General features: G+C 37.9%; 1 protein-coding gene across 2 annotated transcripts in view; it reads left to right on the forward strand.

Annotated features, from left to right (window-relative positions):
- Positions 1–20953, forward strand: part of REV3L (REV3 like, DNA directed polymerase zeta catalytic subunit) — a 115381-nt gene that overhangs the window by 85109 nt on the left and 9319 nt on the right. For both annotated transcript variants that reach the window (XM_040058603.2, XM_040058604.2), the window contains exons 19-26: positions 5959–6074; positions 11109–11227; positions 11832–11950; positions 12932–13073; positions 16949–17193; positions 18214–18322; positions 19167–19373; positions 20004–20113. In XM_040058603.2, the coding sequence (XP_039914537.1) occupies positions 5959–6074; positions 11109–11227; positions 11832–11950; positions 12932–13073; positions 16949–17193; positions 18214–18322; positions 19167–19373; positions 20004–20113 (1167 nt within the window). The remainder of the gene's footprint in view (positions 1–5958; positions 6075–11108; positions 11228–11831; positions 11951–12931; positions 13074–16948; positions 17194–18213; positions 18323–19166; positions 19374–20003; positions 20114–20953) is intronic.

The raw sequence follows: 20953 nt of genomic DNA on the forward strand, positions 1-20953 counted from the left end.
AGTCTATGCAGATACAACTTTAATTTCAAAAGGTATTGGAATACTGAGGTTCAAGATTGAGAGTCAGGAACCAGACAGAAGAAGGATTGAATTTAGGAAGAGCCACAAATATGAGTTTGGAGGAGGGAGGGAAGAACAAACAGCACAGATTTTAAAAAGCAAATCATAATTAGATTGGTTCTTGGTGCCCTGACAACTGTCTTAGCCTTTGAGAGTGGGCTGCACCTGCATACATCTGAAATTTCCCTCTTTGGTAAGCTGGCTGTAAGCCAAAAAAAAAAAAAAAAAAAAAAAGGGCTTCAGCTCAAAACTGGCATTAAGCAGCTGAGAGACAACATCCTTCTAATCCTGTGCAGCCACTGTGGAGCAGAGAGATCAAAGTTGTTGGCTCTCTGGAACTGTCAGGATTTTTTTTTTCTTGAAATGTAGCCTGGACATGTATTGCTGTCCTGAAGCATTCTGTTGTACTGCCTAAAGTGCTTTCTTGAATAGATCCTCTGTTGACCATAAGGTGTCAGCTGCACTGAGATGGGAGGAAAAATGGGAGAATCTTTCTGCTTGAGAAAGTAAGAGAACCATCTCTCTGAACCTAAAGGCAGGGGGAAAAAGTAAACACATTTTCATACTTCCCTAACACAGAAAAGCTGATTGAGGAGGAAAAGGGAGTGCTACAAGAATATTAGCATGGGGATTTAAAACGTAAGAAAACTAGAGATGTGCAAGTCTGATGGAGCAGTGGATTCCCATGAAAGAGAAATTAAATGTCTGGGCCTCTCCTTCACTTTTAAGGCATATTGTTGTGTTTCTTGTTAAGTGTAGATGCTACCAGATAGCAGAAAAGGGCTGTTCCTGCAGGTGTGAGAGGAGCAAAATCTGGGGAATTCATGTGAGAGTTGAAAAGTCCCTACCTCTCTGACACACAGAGGATGTGAAAACAGGGTGGGCTTGAAAAAAAGAGTAGTAGATTCATTGCTGCTTGAGACTTTCCAGGCACCCACAGCTCCATGTCTCCATTGAAGTAGTTTGTGATAAAATTACATGAACAGAGTGTAATGGAATATTTTACATAAACATTTGGGGGATAACGTTCGTGTATTAATTAACTGTTAATACTTAATACTTAAGTACTTTTTATAATTTTTTTCTTGTAAGAGACAATGCTAATGATTTTTATTTTTGTTTGGATACGGTGCATTATATTTCTTCTTCTGTAAATGCTCTAGCAACATTTTCTTCTTAAAATAGAAATGTGCTAATCTAACCTTTTTTTTCCAGGCCAGTGTCATCTTCATTAGTGACATTTTCCTGTAGAAATCTGTATTTAATGTCCTGTATCAACTTTATGGATTTTTGTTGTCTAAGGCAAACTGGAAAAATGTTTTCAGAGATTTCAGTTGTGTTTGAGTCACCAAGCATTCTGTTGCTATGCACAGTTACTGCTTTTGTCTGTATCATTGGTCTGGCATAATTTCTTCCCCACTTCCCCCCCCTTTCTCTTAATCCTAGCTGGAAGAAAAATAGCAGTCAGGAAAAGCAGACACATAATAGAAGGGAAGGTATAACTGGGAGCTTTAGTGTTCATTCACGAAATCGTCAAATGAGAAAGAGGAATAGATGTCATAGCAGCATATTCAACTTGGCTGGAAAGGAAAATAATCGCATTTCTTCTCTCTGCAGCATGTATGAGTTGAATGTTAATGCTGTTGTGTCTAAATCCTGCCAGCATAAATGCTGCTTTTCATCTTTGCAGAAAGTCTGGCAACAGCATGCAAAGCAGTATCAAGGCCCATCCTTTTAACAAAAGAGCATATGTTGGCAAGCACACCTCTTATTCCTGTCGTGTTACTCCTAGCCAGCAGCTTTCAAATATCAGTATTACAATTTACTAGTTTCTTGCAGGTATAACAGCTGGTCTCATTACAGTTTTTTTTCTAATAAAATAGCTTGAACTTATTATGAAGACCAGTTTCATAGTATATTGTAAAAAATGTGAGATGGGAGGATGAAACATATCAAACTGTCCTCTTAGCTCACAGCCTGTCTTTGTGGCACTGCATGAAAAGGAGAGAAAGTGAGAGAGAGTCACACTTCATAAGCTCACATCAACTAAACTCTGGGTTTGCCTGTTCATTTTCCCATGTGGAATAATCTACTTTTTTAGCTCCAGACATCTCTTCTTCTCTAATAGCAAATAGAATATCACAGGAGGTCTCGACATATGTCACCCTGGTTCATTGGTACCACTGGTACACAACATTGGGCCTGGAGATGACGTTTCTGCTGCATAAATTGGGATGTAGTTCATCAGCAACCAATATAGAAGCAAGATCAGTGTCTCTTACTAGGTGCAAGAAATTTGATAGGTCTCTTAAACCTGTTGCATAAGGTAGATCTTATGCATATGTAGTGCAGGAGTTCAGGGTTCTAAGTGTTACTCAGTAGAAAGGAGTTCTTCAGTTTAATGTAATTTTTTTTTTTTCCTTCAGAGATAATTCAGAGGTACAGCTGTGAATGCACACAGATATACATACAGAATACATATATGTGTAACTTACTGCAGTGTCTGAGCAATTCAATTGCCAGTAGTACGTTTATTAGTTTTCATGCTTTTTGGATACCACTTGGATCTAAGTTTTAAATATGGACCAACTGGCATTTAAGGTCTGTGATTTCAGGGAATTTACAGTAAGACTTGATCTCACCATTTACTAGCGACTCTACCTTGATTTTCCATTTAGATAGCTTTGTATAAGTCATCTGACTGAAACTTAAACATCTGTATTTCACTGTCAGTGTCTAATTAGCTATCCTCATCACCAAAAAAGTTAAACAGAGCAGAATCTTGGTCTGCAAGAGGTGGCTGAAATACAAAAAATGGTTCACCCAAAGACGCCTTTTTGTTCAGTGACAATAGAGACCAGTTTAGAAAACTTGAGATGCCAAAATTAGCTTAAATTAGACACTCCCCTTAATACATGGGTGGTGTCTTGTTGGGATGGAAAAGCAAGGTAATGTACGGTAAAGTGATAGCCTATTACTCAGAAACATGCAATTACAGGCGATCCCTAATGGCCTGGGCAAGCAAGACTGAGTTAAAAACTATCATGCTGCTTTTTTAAAAAATCTTTTCATTAATAAGCTTTCCAACCTACATGTGGATTTACATAAAATTGTGTTAAAATATGTGATATTTAAGTTAGGTACAATTTATTTATATAAGAAAAAATGTGTCTAAAAACATAATAAACTTAAAGGGCTTTTATGTCTTCCCCTATAAAAACACCATCCCATCTGAAGCACACTAGAGAAACAGTTCTTGAGATTTTATTCAGATGGTTTACAGAGGTCATTTTGTTCATTAGGTTAAAAGGTAATGGAAAGATTACCTCCAGAACTGCTGAAATACATTCAGTTGCAGTAGTAATATAATAGCCCACTAAATTTTTTTAAAGTAGGAAGTGAGAAAGGTAATGCCCTGCTTGGGCAGGTTAAAATCCAGAAGAACTGTCCTTCATCAGTTGGTGAAGGACAAATTTCACCAACTTGCTCCTTCCAAACAGTTCCTTCGGTTCATAGCAGGCTTATAAGAGAAAGCAAATTTCTAGCAAAATGAATATTGTCTTATGTACCACTTAAGCAGTTCTTCACGAGTTTCTGATTCACATTTGCATCGATCATGGAACCCATCTGCATAATGCCTTGTCCTGTGTAAAATCTACAAATATTTTCCATTTTGAATGATATGATGGCAGTTTTCAAATATGATAATGAATGACTACTTCCCTCATTTTAATTAATCAGTAGTGTTTTGCAATGTGCTAGGACCCGGATAGTTTAGTTACAATATTTAATTTGAAAATATGTTAATTTTTATAATGTTTATTCTATGCTTTTATAAAACATGGCATAATTCCTTTTTATTTCAAAGCTGAAATGAAGATATTAATAATTTTGGAGTATCATTTTGCAATCATTGTATGTTGTGCAGAGCAGCAAGGAGTCATAACTCTTTTTGACGCTGATTCCACTGCTGGAATGAACTTCAGCTTGAATCATTTGTCCATAAATGGTTCCTAGTAGCTTTGGGGTTGTACCTTTGGTAGAATAGGTTTCCATGTTGAGTAAATTTACTTCTTCCACTCCTGATTATCATTTCCACCTCCAAAACCAAATAATTATTCTTTCGACAGGAACAGGAGGTAGCAAAATATCCCCCAAATTCAAAGTGCTTTCTGTAGAATGCTAGAATTCAAAAACTTACTGTAGAATCCCCTGCTTTATGCAAAAATTGTATCAAAACCATTCCCTCACAAGTAGAAGTAAGTGATAAAGGGGAGGTTTGCAACTTCTGGCCAGTGCAAAAGTCCAAATTGTAATGAAGAGAGAACCATGCTGAGTAACAACGTTCCACTGTTTTTCACAATGTCCATGGCAGAAGTGTGGAGAAACTTTTTTTTGGAGCTATTCATAGAGTAATTAGTATCTTCCAAGTGAGTTGTCATTCCCTTTGGCTAGGACACATAAGTAAGGAAAACACTTTCCTGATTAAGTCTGAAGCTTCATTTGTAATGTCTGTGAGACAACTAACTCAGTATTCAGGGAAAGGGTGTTCTGTATTGAACGGTCAGGAAATGTTTGTATTTTTTTTGATGTGTTTATGGATGCAAGGAGTACAGAATTCCTGTCCATAATCCAAGGCCCCTGCCTACTCCCTCCATAAGCTAAGGTCTACAAGCCTGCATCCTGTTGTAGGGCTGGGCATAGACTATGGTACAGAATCCTCAGCTTATCACCCGTCCTCCACCTTCTGACAGCTGCCCTGATATCATTCATTTGTATTGAATGCTGCCTGCTGGAACTCAAAGCCATTTAGCTGCATTGAAAGAATCACAGAATCATCAAGGCTGGAAAATACACTAAAGATCATTTAGTCTAACCAAGAAGCAGTTATTCATCCCACTGAAGCTTCCTTTCTTTTTTTGCTATAAAAATAACAGGTATCTCATGTTCCTTTGCCTGGTCTCTTTCTGCCCAGCCCAACAAAATCATTCTTAGGCTATTGAGCAAGTCACCAGATCATGACTTCTGTTTTTAATAGGGCCTACTCAAAAGTTGGGTGATACTGGTGCCTCTGAGCTAACTCCTACCTGTGCTTTGTCTTTAAAGCCAAAAGACATTATCCTTCTGTTTAGTGAGCTCTACCTCTGAGCCTGGTTGGAAGTGTTTGTGTCAGAAGTCAATTCTGACTTCTCTTTTTGTCATACTTGAGTCAGATTTCCCAGCTGGAAAGAGATACAGCATAAAATGAGTTTTTCTTGTGTGTCTTCTAGGAAGAAGGTTATCTTAAATAAAGAAGTATTTAAAGAGAAGTGGTAGATATGGTTGCTTTTCTCTGTGTTTCAATTTAGATAGCACTCACTCAGCTATAAATTGTAACTTCCAATAATGGGTCATCATTTAGGACCCGAAGTTTCCTCTGATTGCTCAGAGTTATACTGCAGTATGTGTGACATAATAGTATTTGTAAACATTCCATTTAACCCATTGGCAAATTCTGTTCCATAGGAGTGGCTGTATTTCATTGCACATCTGTCTCATGCCAGTATCTAAGTTTCAGTTTATGCTTAATACTTCCTGGGGCCATCAATAAAGCCGGATGAGACCTCAGTTTTGTTCTTTATTTGTAAAGATCCGAATAATAGAACTATGTAAAAAAAATTCTAGTGTAAATATTCTTTCTAAATATTTTTGCCATTGAATGTTATTAAAAATCCTAAGAGATTGCCTGTTTTAGATATTGTCTCCTAGTCCAGATGCTGCTTTCATAGAAACCGATTGTGACTTCATCTTTTTTAAACGCAACATAATTTGAATGCAATCCCATTTATACTTTGTTCTTGGAAAATATTTTTGTAAATTATATGAAGCTCATTTTTCCTTTTCCCCCTGCCTCTCTAGATATGACCCAGACATTTTGCTAGGCTATGAAATCCAGATGCATTCCTGGGGTTATCTCTTACAGAGGGCTGCAGCACTGAATGTTGATTTATGCCAGATGATTTCTCGTGTACCAGGTAAGTTATTTGTTTAGGGCTCCAGTTCATTTCTAGCAGAAGCAAGTTGAAATTATGAACAAATTTAAAAAATAAATGCTGAGTATTTCTTCAGATAGACCTTTTTTGTTGTTGTTTTTGCTCTTGTGTTGTTAATAGTATAATCACACACACACACACACAAAAAAAAAATTAGAAATACCAATAAGATTCTGGTATTTTCTGAATTTTCGAATTCCTGTCATATTCCACTTCTCTGTGTGTCCTGTATTCATAAACCTGGACTTATATTCTGTAGTTGTGTGTTAAGTTTTCAGTTCTTGGAGGTGCTTCTGCTACCAAACATTTTTTTTACTTTCCTTGGCTCCAGTCATTCAGAGTACCTACTATATTCATCATTTGTGGTTTCTCTGACTGGAATACAAGAACATAAAACTGCTCCTGAGCAGCAATTGTCCTGGACAGCAGCTTTGTAATAAAATCTTCACTTTCAATGATCATTCTTGTACTCAGGCAAATTTTATTGGGCCGAAGTGCTGATGCTTCCTCCAGCATTTGGAAAAAGGTCTGTTTAGACTGGCAAGAAAACTTGGATGAGAATGGTAAGCCTGGTGTCTATACTTAGCCAGTCAATAGAAGCCATAATTCTAAAGAATGGAGTGAGTGAACAGTTAAATAGATGTGCTGTCGGACTTCAGAAGAGTCAGGATGACTTGGTAAAATGGAAAACTGTCTCAAAAATTTCTTGTAGCTCTTTGCAGTCATCAAGGTGGTGTGGATGAGGGAGATTTTAAAAATCAAAACAGTTGAAAAAGCTGCTTTTGCCAGGGCTCTTGGCAAAGACCTGTACAGAAATTAAATTGCTATGAAATAAGAAGACCATTACTGTGATTGTTCTGTTAAAAACTTGAGCTTGTTACTTTGTAATGGTTGCAAAAGCAAATGTTGGGAATTATAGAGCAAGGAAAATATAAAGTAATGAATGTAAATGTAAAAAATATAAAAATCTGTAGTGTGCTTGTACCTCAAATATTGAGGTTGTAGCCTCCTCATAAACTTCCACCCCCATCAAAGTGGATATAGGGGAACTGGTAAAGGTGAAAAGGGTAATCCAAATGTGTCTAGTAATTTAGTAATTTGGGATTCCAGAAGAGACAAAATGGTGTAGGAAAGGTAAAAGCCTATGAAATATTGAGGGATGTAAAGGGAAATAGATTGTGCTTTCATGGTTTTTTTCAATGCAAGAACCAGAAATCAAGTGAAGCTAGCTAGTGGCTGCTAGAGAATAGAAGTTGATTTTTAATCTCTGCACTGCTGAACTCTTGAGTTCCTTGTCACAAGATAGTACAACTGCTTAAAGTGTACATTGCTTTAAAAAGAGATAAATTCTTCCTGGGCCAGACATTATTTTCACATGTATCATAATGATCCATGTGAAAATACTGTCTGGCCCAGGAAGCTGCAAATGGTTAGAAGCTGAAAGGGTTGTAGGGAGAGTGTCAATAATTCCTTCCCCTATCTTGAAGCCTTTGAGTACATGGCAGAACATAATACTGGGCTGCTTGAATCTTGGAGCATACCCAGCAGAGGAATCATGTTTTATGTCATTGTGCTGTGTGCCTGGCCAGGAGAATACGATGTTTTAGAAGCGCTATGTTCACACGCTCCTTCCTTGAGTATATTTGAATATTTGGATATTCTTGATGCTTTCAATACTTGTGACATGTTTGGAAAAGAACTGAGTTACAGAGACAAGAAAACACAAGAAAAAAATTTGTATCTTCAGCTGAAAGTTGTTGGTATGGTGAATTTTTAAATACTTTATATGTGCAAACATAATCACATGATAATTTAAATATGAATAGGCCATCAGTGCTCATAAGTTTCTTTCTTCAGCACAAAGCTCTCAAATTTGTTCTTCAGGAATAATAATGGATTACATTAAATTTGTTATTCAGTTTCCCTGATGGCTCAAATTGAGATGATACACTAGTTGCAAAATAATGCCTCTGGGTACAGTCTTCAGAGGTATGAAGGATGTTCAGAAAAATTTTTGACTCGTTACTTCTGAAGATTTGCAATGTCTGTGGTAAGAAGAACAGTAAGTGTTGCAGTCAAAGGTTTCTTAAAACCTCCAAAGATTACAAAGATTTACTGCTCTGCTGTAGAAGTATGGCTGAACAATCTCTTCAGTTTGGGACGTGTGCCTCTGCCATTGTTCTCAAAGGCTGAGTCGCAGTTCGTGTTTTGCAGGACAGCTCTGTCTGCGCTGTAGTTGATGCAGAACCAAACAATCAGATCAGCAAAGCTGTTCATAGTACCCACCTTCTTGACATAAGTTCTTCCTCAAGTTACTGATTTGGGGGTACACATGAATGGGTCCTCAAAGAAGAAAGGGAACTGTATGGTTCCTAATGGTATTGTTCCCATGTATTTCGCAGTCAGGTTTCCTTCCCTACAACTGTGAAGTCCCACACAACATGGGTTTGGTTCTATTGGAGGAAATCAGGATTGTAGCCCTTAACATTTTTGTACATGAAGCTTAAATGGGCATGCAGAGCATAGGCACAATCTGCACAGCCCTGGTGTTTCTAGTGCAGATGTTCCTGTGCCAGCTGGTAGATGTGCACTCAGAAGTGGGATACATAACACTTAAAAATGTTTGTAAGAACCAGTGTTATTTTAAGGTGAGAGATTTTTTTTTGACAGAATTGCTGCAGAAAGGTGAGATAATGTTTCCACTGATGAGCTCTTCCAAGAAATGTCATGATATAAATGTGGGCTTGCATGCATGTCCATATACGTGCAAGTTGTTACATTCTCTGTTGCTTTGTGGCCTCCTTATCCATGGTTTTGACCCCATCTGCCTTCCTCTTGCTTTTCCAACTCCTGTGCTTTGTATTTTCCTCCCTTCTTCACATGCTATATTTTCAGGAAAGGAAGTGCTCCTTCAAGAAGTATGCCTCCCTTTCCTCCTATTGAAATAAAGATGGAAGGGACTTTTCCTTTTTTTCCTTTTCCCTTCCCTCTTAACAAAAAGAAAGCTGGACTTCTCTCTGGTGTTGCTTTAGTGGCCGAGTCTGGTGCTGCCTCTGCCATTTACAAGTGAGCTATTCGTAAGTCATAGGACACATCACAAGAGAAGTGCGTGCCATGCCTGTGCATGGGGACATTTTTTGTGTGTGCACTGTGGCCTCCTGTTCCCTCCTTTGCATCACAGCTCAAAGCCTAGTGTAAGAGAGGATGAGAGGAGACTTCTTTTTATTTTGTCTCATGCACTTGAAAGATAGGAGGAATGTCCTGTTCTGCTTCTTACCAGCATAGTTCCCACAGAGGCTTACATGGTTCTGGTGATACATTTCGCATACCAGTTGTAAGGTAGTGCAGGTTTTTGTAACGTCATGGTGCTCATCATGGGCAGAGTTCATCAGGCAGTGGATCTCTCCTCTGATCTCAGTATACTTGGCTTCCTATTTTTTACCCGCAAGGTATGAAGCAAACTTAATTAAGGAAATCTCCTAAACAAGTCAAAAGAGATCTGGCATGGCACTGCAGATAGTAGAACTAACTGATAGTTTCTGCTTCTAATTTAAAAAAAACTATTGGGCGGGGGGTGGGAGCAGGGAGGAATACGAATTCCTCACTTCCACAGGAGATCCAGCATGTGGAAATGAAGAAAAGCAGAAGAAAAAATGTTGCTACTTGGTGGGGCATTTTTTCCATCCAAATGTGGAAAGGGAAATTGCTGGTTTTTCTCCTTAAAAATCTGAAACAATAAGGTTAAAAAGATAGTATGCATTTTGATGAAGTATACAAAAGGTCTGCTAAATTTTGCCAAGGATCTGTGATTCACTGATAAGGTCAGTAAATGACAAATAGGTTTTCCTAACCATATTTTAATTGCTGTTGCACACATTTGAAGGTCAACATACAAAATTAGTCTGTATTATGTTTTTTCATAGCAGTTTTGCAGCATTTCCAGCCATTTTTACTTCTGTCATGAAGGGTAAATGTTCTTCACGACTGTCTGATGATCTAATTGTTCAGTTCTGATCGTTATTGTAAAGCAGTGTGTATCCACACTTCTACACTCTCTGTCCTAAATATTCTGCTTTTTATTAGCAGGGTACTGTACAGGTTGTGCTGTACCTGATAAATGAGTGATGTCAGAATACAAAGCAACCAGCAGTTTAAAAATGGGTATGGATTTAGAATTACGGGGAAATTGCCTTGAAGTGATTTCTCTCTCATTAAAGCAATGATAAAAAAGACCGAGGATCAGTGTGTTTTCATAATGGATTTTAGTCTGTATGTTACCTTTTGAAAAACATCTATGTAAACTCTGGAAAGAACACCAAAACAGTAGACTTAAAATGACTGAAAAAAAGATAGTTTAAAGAAATGTATATGAAAAAGACTGTCTTCTCTTGTGCTGTAGTGTATTCCAAGGTATGGATGGCAAAAGAGGATATATCTCTCTATTTTAGTCACTGCTGTCTCACAAAATGATTTCATGTGCTGCTTCTGCATTTGCACTGGTGCCTTCCTTTTTCCTTCTCCCTGTGCTATCCAGAACTCATGTCTACCTGCTCCCACTGCAGTGGGCTTGCTTTTACTGTATGAAAGAGACTGAATTTTCTCTCCCATTCTGGTTCAGAGTGTGTATGATCATTGCAAGTAAAGCCTTGAGTTCTAAACTCCTTAGGGCAGAAATTACTTTTTTTTTTTTTTTTTTTATGTTGTGCACTACTGTATGTGCAGCTGACTCTCAAGTAACATTCAGCATTGTATAACCAATATATTCACTAGGGAGAGTATATTGCCTTGGACACTCTTTCAGTGAAACCAAAGTAAGAGCTCTCTGCAAAGGGCAAGAGCAGAAAAACCTGGGGGAGTTTTCTTTAGAGGTTGTGTGGATGACTGGTAAATAAATAATTTTGTGGAATCAGCAGTAATCTTTATGAATTCTTATTTTTCCGGAGAGCACACATTGAAAGAGGGATGGCTTGATCTGGTTTTTACTGTCTTTTAACTTGTCTCCTTCAATGTCTTTAGATGAAAATAAGGAGAATAGATTTGCCACTGAACTGGATGAATATGGAGCAGATACAATGAGTGAAATAAATATTGTTGGGCGAATTGTCTTGAATATTTGGAGAATGATGAGACATGAGGTAAATTTTTTAAAAGGTTAATGTTTTGACTTACTTGGTTTTCTAATTATTGCAGACTTTGTTGAAAGTTTCTTGTAACTTCTAGATTTTTTTTCTTTATACACCTTTTCAAGTAGAGTAGTCTGTCAGTTTGTGAGAATGGGTTTTGCGTATCTCTAAACTGTTAAGTAATGAAGCCCTTACTTTTCAGTAATGTTTCTTAATGATATTCCTTTTCACTGGTTTGTGGGTTTTGAGAGCAACTTACTTGTTTTAGGAATTTGTCTAGTATGGTGCTTTTACTACATTAAGTACTTGAACAAGTACTTGCTCCGTGTATAACTTTCCATGTAATACTCAAATAGCCCAGTCTTTATAAATTTTGTTCTGACCAAGCTCAGACCTGATCTTTATGAACTGCCTAACTCTGCATATTCTTTTCAATTGATATGGGATGCTTTTTCCTGACTTGTAAATAGTTAGGGATTTCTAAGAATAAATACTAACTTTTTAAACAAAATACTAATAAAAAGTTAATAAATTTACTTTTTGCAGTTTTTGAGAAGTAGAGATTTTTCGATTATGAAAGCCGTCACGCATCTTGACATGTCCACTGTTTTTCTAGGTGAATCTAACAAATTACACTTTTGAAAATGTGGGCTTTCATGTTCTTCATCATCGTTTTCCTTTATTTACGTTCCGAGTTCTCTCTGATTGGTTTGACAATAAAGCAGATGTCTACAGGTAATTATCTATTAATCCATTTGTGTGTGTGCATTTTGTTTGCTGTTTTTAAGGCCAGATTCTTAACATTGGATAGGTGTAAAGTAAAGTCACCATAGGAAGAAATAATCAATTTAGCTCAGGCACTAGGGCAGTGCATATGCAGCAACATGAGTTTATTTACTTGGATGTTCTGTTGTACAGTTATACCTTCAATATTACAACAAAATATTTTCAATTGCATTTTCGACATACCTGAATAGATGTATTATTTTGAAGTTCTGTAGTGTCTTTATTTTATTTTGTAAATAGTATTCATCAGAAGGGCTTTTAATGAACTGCCAGGCTTCTGTTTCACTTAAAGTGCATGTCAAGCAAGTTAAGCTTGAAAGTATTGCAAAACAGCACACAAGATGTTAAGACAGTAGCTATAGATGCATAAAAATGCCTTCATATGACATGTATCACATTCAGCTTCACTCTTCTCAAAGCAATTTGGTATTGTGTGATGTGAACAATTCGTGAAGCTGTGTTCTGATCTGCACGCTGTTCGTGACATGCATAAAATTTTAGTACAAGTTGAATATTGTAACTAAATGGAAACGTGGTTTATACTGAAATAATGGATTTACATTCATCTGTGATAGGCATTCTTAATACAGAAGGATGTTTCCACAAAGGTCCACCCAGTTAAGAAACATGTAAAGGGATGAGGAGATAGTTGTGTCTATTTTGGTAATCCTTTGGGGCATTGAGGAGAACAGGATACAGTACGTCATTGCGAGATGCCTTAACACTAGTGTGCTGTAACACATTCTGGGTATTTCTTTAGAAAACGTAAGTGTATAAGTGTATATCTATATATGCCGCACTTTAGAAAGAGTTGTATGAAAATGTGATAGTATTTGCTGGTTTGTTGCAAATTACCATAAAAATACCTTTGTCTTAGTCGAAAGAGCAGCACTCTTCTGATTGTTTATAATGAGGTGTTCACTCTCACAGATGGAAAATGGTCGATCATTATGTTAGCCGGGTTCGTGGGAATCTCCTGTTGTTAAACAAACTGGATTTGATTGACAGAACAAGTGAAATGGCAAGACTTTTTGGCATTCAGTTCTTACATGTATTAACAAGAGGCTCCCAGGTAAGACTTCGTTCTCTTTATACTTCACAAAACCAAAATAGTTTTTACAAAATATCCTAGTTCTTCAGTGTCTTCTCAGTCCATGTGGGTATTTTCATAGGGTCACAGAAGGCTGTTAACATGAATTAACACAAAATTGAATGTAAAAATTACTGTTCAATCTATTATTGCTGCTTTTGAATTGCCTAGTCTCAGAGTTTAAAAATAGCTGCTAAAAACAGAGTTCCCCAAATATAATCACACCAGTGAATCTCTTGTACTGCCTTCAGGAGCACGAAGCTTTCCCTTTGAGCTGGTATTGTTCACACTTAGATGAAACTGAAAATAAATGCTTTCTAAAACATTAAGAAATATAATTAAACATGTTTTAGAAAGATGAGATTAGTTTCTTTCAGGGCAGACAAAACAGCACTGAATATGTTCTAAGTGACATTTCTGGTGCCCCAAACCTCTGGGTGAGATTTTACAATAAGACCAAGAGAGGGTCTGGCTTTATTAAATACATGTCATGCAAAATGTTTGTGGTCCTATTATTTTGATACCAGCATCAGAGAAGATGGAGAAGAGCAGAACAAGATGTGCACTTTTGATTGGAGCCCAGCAGTCTCCAGTAATATCAAAAGCTTTCCTTGCCCAGATTGCAAGTGACTAGGCTAAATGAGCTGCTTTTATAGCTACGTGTGAGACCTGAACAGCACCTGAAATGAGAGACTCTGTCACTCTGTCACGTGTTCCAGCTCTTCTGTTATCATAAGCCAGCCAGATATGGAAGTGTCTGAAGCTGCAGTTTCCTTTGCAATTCAGTCCTGTTAAAAAACTTCTGCCACCTTTTTTTCTTGGACTGCAGTTGCCTATGTCATCTCTTGACCCAGAGAAGATTCTGGTTGGTCTTTCTGGTAATGACCCTGTATTTGGGGGAAACGGGGAGCAGGCTGGCAGGCACCATCAGCAGAACCATGGCAGTGTTCAGTAGGTATTTGCTAGTCTAGCTCCCTGATCTGGTTACCATATTGTCAGAAAATACCACTGCTGGAGCAAGGGAAGAGAAATGCACAGTTAGGGACAGGGAGTGTGGGACTGGCATACTGCCAACAGAGATGTGCTTAAACTGTCATGATTGCAGCCCACAAAGACTGTTCTGCCTGTCATTTTCTCAGATGTCTGTGAGTGGGAGTGAGTAACAGAAGCATGCTGCATTTTCTATCCTGACTGTTCTTTTCTCTTCCCTTCTGTGCACGTATGTTCTGTTTCCATTGAAACTTTCTAAATCACAAAAATGGCACTTGCAACAATTCCAAATCACCTCAAATAATTTTATTTCACACTGAAGAATCACTACTCTTTATGAAGATACTCCTCCTTAGCTAAAAAACATAAAAATGGATTAGTAAGAAGAACAGATTTCAGATATTTTATTTTTCCATGTTTGTACCTCTCATTGAGTTTTACAGTAACTTTTTAAAATGACTTTGTTTTATTGTATTAAGCCATCTTGAACATTTCTTAGTAGACTAAACAAAATCTAACAAGAGGTGGGTCATAGGCATACAGATAATTAGTCAGATGTTTGAAGAACTTCCTGGGTTTTGCACAGGAGTCAGCAGGGCTCGTTGAGAGAGCTTTAAACTTGACTGGAAGGGGGAAAGGGATAAGACCAGGCTCACCAGAGATAAACCTGAGAGCATCACATCAGTGGTTGAGAAACAGTGTCCTAGCAAAGTCCTTTGGTCTGCTGTCTCAATGGAGGTAGGGGTTGGAGATCCACATGGGAGCAAAGACAAAAGGATTATTGATGTGTTAGGAACCACAGATGCACCTGAGAATGGTAACATAGGGATTAGGGCTTCTCCCCCTGCCTAAAAAAAGGTGGTAGGATCAATAGTCCAACTGAGGTACATCTGCACCAGTGCACTCAGCGTGGGTAACAAACAGGAGGCCAGAGGTGTTTTGTATCTTTATTGTAATGATCTGGACAATGGGATTGAGTGCTCCCTTAGTCAGTTTGCAGACAATTCCAAATTGGAGAGAGTGTTGATCTGCTGCAGGGTAATAAGGCTCTATAGAAGGGTGTGGACAGGCTGGGATGGTGGGCTGAGGGTGAGGCCAGTTGTGTGGAGGGTTCTGCCCTTGGCTCCCAACAACGCCACGCAGGGCTACAAGCTGCAGCAAGAATGGCTGGAAAACTGCCCAGAGATAAAGGACCTGAGGGTGCTGGTCAACAGCAGCTGAACATGAGCCGGTGTGTGCCCAGGTGGCCAAGAAGGCCAATGGCATCCTGGCCTCTGTCAGAAGTAATGTGGCCAGCAGCACCAGGTTGTCCCTCTTTACTCAGCACTGGTGAGGCCACACTTCAAATCCTGTGTTCAATTCTGAGCCCCTTTAGTACAAGAAGGTCATGGAGGTGCTGGAGCAAGGCCAGAGAAGGGCAATGAAGCTGGTGAAGGGTCTGGAGCACAGGTCCTGTGAGGAGCAGCTGAGAGAGCTGGGATGTTTAGCCTGGAGAAAAGGAGGCTCAGGGGTGACTTTACTGCTCTCTGTAACTCCCTGAAAGGATGCTGTAGTGAGGTGGAGGTCAGTCTCCCAAATAAGAAGCAATAGGACAAGAGGAAATGGCCTCAATTTGTTCCGTGGCTGGTTTAGATTGGATATTTAAAAAATTTCTTCTCCAAGCACATGGTCAGGCATTGGAACAGACTGTCCTGGGTCACCATCCGTGGAGTTAGAGATGTGTAGGTGTGGTGCTTGGTAGCGCTGGGTCAGCAGTTGGATTTGGTGATCTTAGAGGTCTTTTCCAACCTAAATTCTATGATGCTGTGAAAACTAGGGAAAAAAAAACCAAAATCTATGTCTTGCCGAAAACAGTCCCTGACAAATTTGTCACACATCCGAGTTCATCCCTGGACACAAATTAGTGTGCAGTTAGTGCAAGGCAGCAGTGGCAGTTTATGTGGTTCCCTAACTACACATCAAACCCCAACCTCTTTTGAAGGTGCAGGGTCCTGTTAAAGCTGGTTCTGTAAGTTCATTAATAACTTCAAGGTTAAAGAAGTTATATCTAACCCATTCAGTACAATGATTGAATACATAGTGTGTCAGGCAGATGCTCTTTAATAGTGATTAAGTTGCTTACAAAGCACAGGATTTTACCTTGATGTAGAATTGTTCTTTGATATTTTGGGATTTTCAGTCCCTTGCCACCGATGTATGTAGTTTTCAGCTATTTTGGGTTTTTTTGTGAGTGTACACACCGCATACCTGCCCATTTGTGCTTGTAAAGGCTTTACTAAAGCATTGAATAATACACAAATAAATAGGGATGGGGTGTTTTTCTCTTGTTATCAGCTACACACATTACATTTTGTGGTGTCTTGAACAGGGTGTTGGTTGTTCTATGCTTCCTGTTCTAGTTGTGGTATCAGGGAGAGAGCATGATACCCAGTGCATTTACTGCACATTATACTTGGTTTTCTTCAGTGATCTGCAAGTCTAACAGTATTACAGTTTAGTAAATGCTCATTCACTGACAGTAGCATGGCCATCCACATATATTGTTGAAGCTTGTTGGATGTTTATTTTTTCCATATATAAAAAGTACTTGATTTTCAATGATTAGAGCTAAACTAAGAGGAAATGCATGGAAAAGTTGCACCCTGTGTAATACAAAGTACTGAATCATAGAACGGTTAGGGTTGGAAGGGACCTAAAGATCTAGTGGTACAAAACACAATTAAAATATACGTTAAAAGCATGGCTGTTTATTTTGGAAAAGTAGTTATCTTTTCCAAAAGGAAATGTAAGTGTGTGTCTGCCATAGTTAATACACGCTTGTTTTGCACTTTTGAAATGATAATGGTTATATCCAAACTGTTTCCCAGTACCGTGTGGAGTCTGTGATGCTGCGCATTGCAAAGCCAATGAACTACATTGCTGTGACTCCCAGTGTCCAGCAGCGAGCTCAGATGAAAGCCCCACAATGTGTTCCCTTGATAATGGAGCCCGAATCCCGCTTCTACAGCAACGCTGTTCTCGTCTTGGATTTCCAGTCCTTATATCCTTCCATTGTCATAGCATACAACTACTGTTTTTCTACCTGCCTGGGACACGTTGAAAACTTAGGAAAGTAAGTTGTCGCTCTTTTCTTACAGGAAAGTAAGTTGTTACTCTTTTCTCACAATCTTTGATTCTATAGATACCTGAGTGTCTTTTCTGAGGTACCAAGAGCCCGTGGTTGCCATTGGAAACAATGGGCACATATGAACAGCACCGTTTTATGTTACACTATACCAGTGATAAAAACGTACCATGGGGGTGTGTGCACATGTGTATACACATACATACATGCATACATACATATATCAGTATGTATTTTCAATTAAATATAGAATTAGACTCTGTTCTCTTAAAAGCCCCTGGAAACAGCTTTGTGCGTTTGTGTATGTACACCTCTTTGATTATTGTGGCGATGCTGGTTTTTAATATTGCTTCAGAATAAGTTAAAATTCTTACAAATCCACCATCTCTCTTCAAAACTAGACTGGGGTTATTCCTTAATGAATTATGATTGTTCCTGTATCACTTGTATTTCACTCTGGTTCTAATTACTAAAAATTAAAAGGTACAATTGAGTTTTTCTTTGTAGCATCTTTTATTGAGCTTAACAGTTATTCTGTTAATTGGAAAAAGATATCACTACTCATTATAATTACCTCTATAAAATAGTATTTTGAAGAATGGAAAGATGCCTGCAATAATTGCTAGGTGTCACCATCAGGTTTTCAAGTTTCTGATTTGCAATTCTGAATTTGTAGGAAGAAAGTACAGTGGTACTTGGTAAACATGTGTGGTTTCCATAGGGGATTACAGTACTGAGTATATGCCTCCTCTAACTCAGTATTTGGTAATAATTCATAACACAGAGCAGAATTGATAAATTATGCATGCATTGGAATTTAGCTATTTATTACTACTTTGTTCCTAGAACCTTCTGTATGTAGCTAAGAAATTTGAAATTGTTATGTTTGTTTATACCTGAGATTATTCTGTCCTTGCTGGCATTATTAGCATTTTAATGTGAGCTGATGTTTTTGCTTGATTAGTCTGTAAATGAATGGTCTTCATATTTAAATTTTCTCTTTATTAGGTATGATGCATTCAAATTTGGCTGTACATCTTTGAGAGTACCTCCTGACTTACTCTACCAGATTAGACACGATATCACAGTGTCACCCAGTGGAGTAGCTTTTGTCAAGGTAATGTTAGTGCTCTGTGATAGCATTTTCACTGCCTGTTGGCTGACTTAAGATCAAATTGGTATTGTAGTTTGTATTTTGCTGCATTAAGAGCAGACAGAAAGGGGAGGCTCATTCTCTCATTTCACAGTGTTTTTGATATTTGTCAAGGTGCTGAACTTCTGGCATTTCAGGAAGTAAAATGTCTTTAAGCTTTCCTTTATACTGAAGGCTTATTTCATCTATAATTAAACTGTATTTTACTTGTGCAGTTGGGGGATCAAACAGTAATTATCTGTGTGTAACAATTCATTTTTCTCCTGCCTGTGTAGCAGAATGCTTTCTTAGAAAAAGGATAATGATTTTGGAAATGAAACTCCCTGACTTGCTTTCTATTGTTCTCATTTTGTAATATGTTCTGGTGGCTGATGTGTAATGTATATGGCCTGGAGCAGTTAGGCAATCACCAGCATACCCATATTTAATGTAAAACAAAAACTTTAAGTAAAGAATATTTGCAGAATTTTTATAAGGTAATGTTCCTTCGGCATTTAATATTTTGAGAATTAACAGCTAGATATTGAAGTCCCATTTTAGTTAATAAGGTTGTCTAAACATTGCATCAGCAGGGCTGATGAATACAAAGAATAAAAAGTTATTTGTTCTGTCCTTAAGAGCTTTGTCTGTATTCTAGGTTCCTTGTAATATTTGTGGGACAAGCCGAACTGTTGGTGGCTAGGGCATCTTGCTAGTTAATTTGTCTTCCTATCAGTGGTTAACTCACAGTTCTGGGGGTTGATTTTACTCCTCACTGTTTATGTTGTGCTTTCTAACACCACGTTTTTCTTTGTTCCCCTCACGGCAGCCTTCAGTAAGAAAGGGTGTGCTGCCAAGGATGCTAGAAGAAATCCTGAAGACCAGGATAATGGTGAAACAGTCAATGAAAGCTTATAAGCATGACAAGGCTGTGACTCGAATGCTTGAAGCTCGTCAGTTGGGTCTTAAATATATCGCTAATTTTACTTTTGGCTATACTGCTGCTAATTTTTCTGGAAGAATGCCATGCACTGAGGTAAGGGCTGCAGGTAAAAATGTATGAAAACGTTGGAAAGACAGTAGTCAGATAACATAATATTATTATTTAAAACAAACTAAATACCTTCAGAAAAGCTGGTTTTATTTGTAGCACTGAAAATCGGCAACTTAGGATTTATTTGTGATCTTCCAGAAAAATACAAAGGTCGTCTTCTTCTTTTTCTTCCCATAAAGGAGCATTTGGAGTTGGCATTTCTGTAGAATTGTTTCCAAAGGTAGATTGGATTACAATTCTAATAGTGGAAATAAAACATTGTAGCTTTTTCTTACTTTTCATAGGAATCAGCAGAATCCAAAAACTAGAGAAAATGATCCTGAGCAGTCTTGTCTTGCTCTATAGATTTTTAATACTTCTAGAGAAGTTTAAAACTATTTTTTTCTTTATTTTAATACTTAATAATTTTTGATCATTTTTCTTTTAGTTCTTCTTATTTGGGGGTAAGTTAAGCAACCTTTTTATTTATTATATGCATTTAAACCATGAAATAAAATATATCATCTCAATACAGTGATTTTCATAACAAGATCAAGCATGGTTAGACTCTGTTTACCAAGAGCTAGTATTTGGTTTAGCAGTAGAATAAAGATTTTCAATGTAACTTTGCAGATTGGAGACAGCATTGTCCACAAAGCCAGAGAGACATTGGAGCGTGCCATTAAACTGGTGAATGATACAAAAAAATGGGGTGCTCACGTTGTGTACGGTGATACAGACAGGTAATTCATGGTCTGCTTCTTAAAATGTTTTAAAATCATAATAGTTCTTCATAGATAGGTTTTGCCTTTGTCTCAACAAGGCAAATTTATGATGCTGAAAAGGGTATGTGGATCTGCTTTGGATGTTGCTTACTGCCTTGCAGGATATACGAAGTGAAGTTTGCTCTGGTTTCGTTAAGAACTTTAAAGGTTTCCTTTCTTTTGAAAATTATGTGGAACAGAAAGAGCGGAGCAAATATTTTTTTCAGTTGTGAATTAATATAAATGTAATTTAACAAGTTATTATTTCTGTGCCTGTTTCTGATGCCATTTTTATTTTGGAAAATAGAGTATATATAACACAGTAGGCATTGCACTTAGAGGAAGGCACTGTTTTAAGCTTCAGAAGTGGATACAATTCAAAAGCAGCCACCAGAGCATACAAAGATATTATTAGGCTGCCTGACATACATTTTCTCAGTCAGTCTTTCATCTAAATAATAGCCATGCTCCAGGCATATCCATCTCTGTTCCACACTTGGATAATTTTTCAGCCATTGGGAAACAAAGCTTGTCTGGCTGTCCTTTCTTAATAACGTACGAATCCAGTGATGGATTTTAGCCAGATCTGATAAAAGACTTGACATTTTAAAGATACTGATTTTACAGTGGCTTCATTAAAAAAACAAACAAACAAAAAAAAGTTGGAGAAAGGAAGTAAAATCTGGCTGCTGCCCATAGTGGGGAAAAAATGGCATACCAGAGCTCTTTCCTGGGAACTCCAGTTTCACTGCTCCAGTGCCTAGGAGCAGTCCATTCCCTACCTCATCAGATAGTCACAGCATTCATCAACCCTTTGGC

Source organism: Hirundo rustica, chromosome 3 (genome assembly GCF_015227805.2).
Source record: "Hirundo rustica isolate bHirRus1 chromosome 3, bHirRus1.pri.v3, whole genome shotgun sequence".
Classification (NCBI taxonomy): domain Eukaryota; kingdom Metazoa; phylum Chordata; class Aves; order Passeriformes; family Hirundinidae; genus Hirundo; species Hirundo rustica.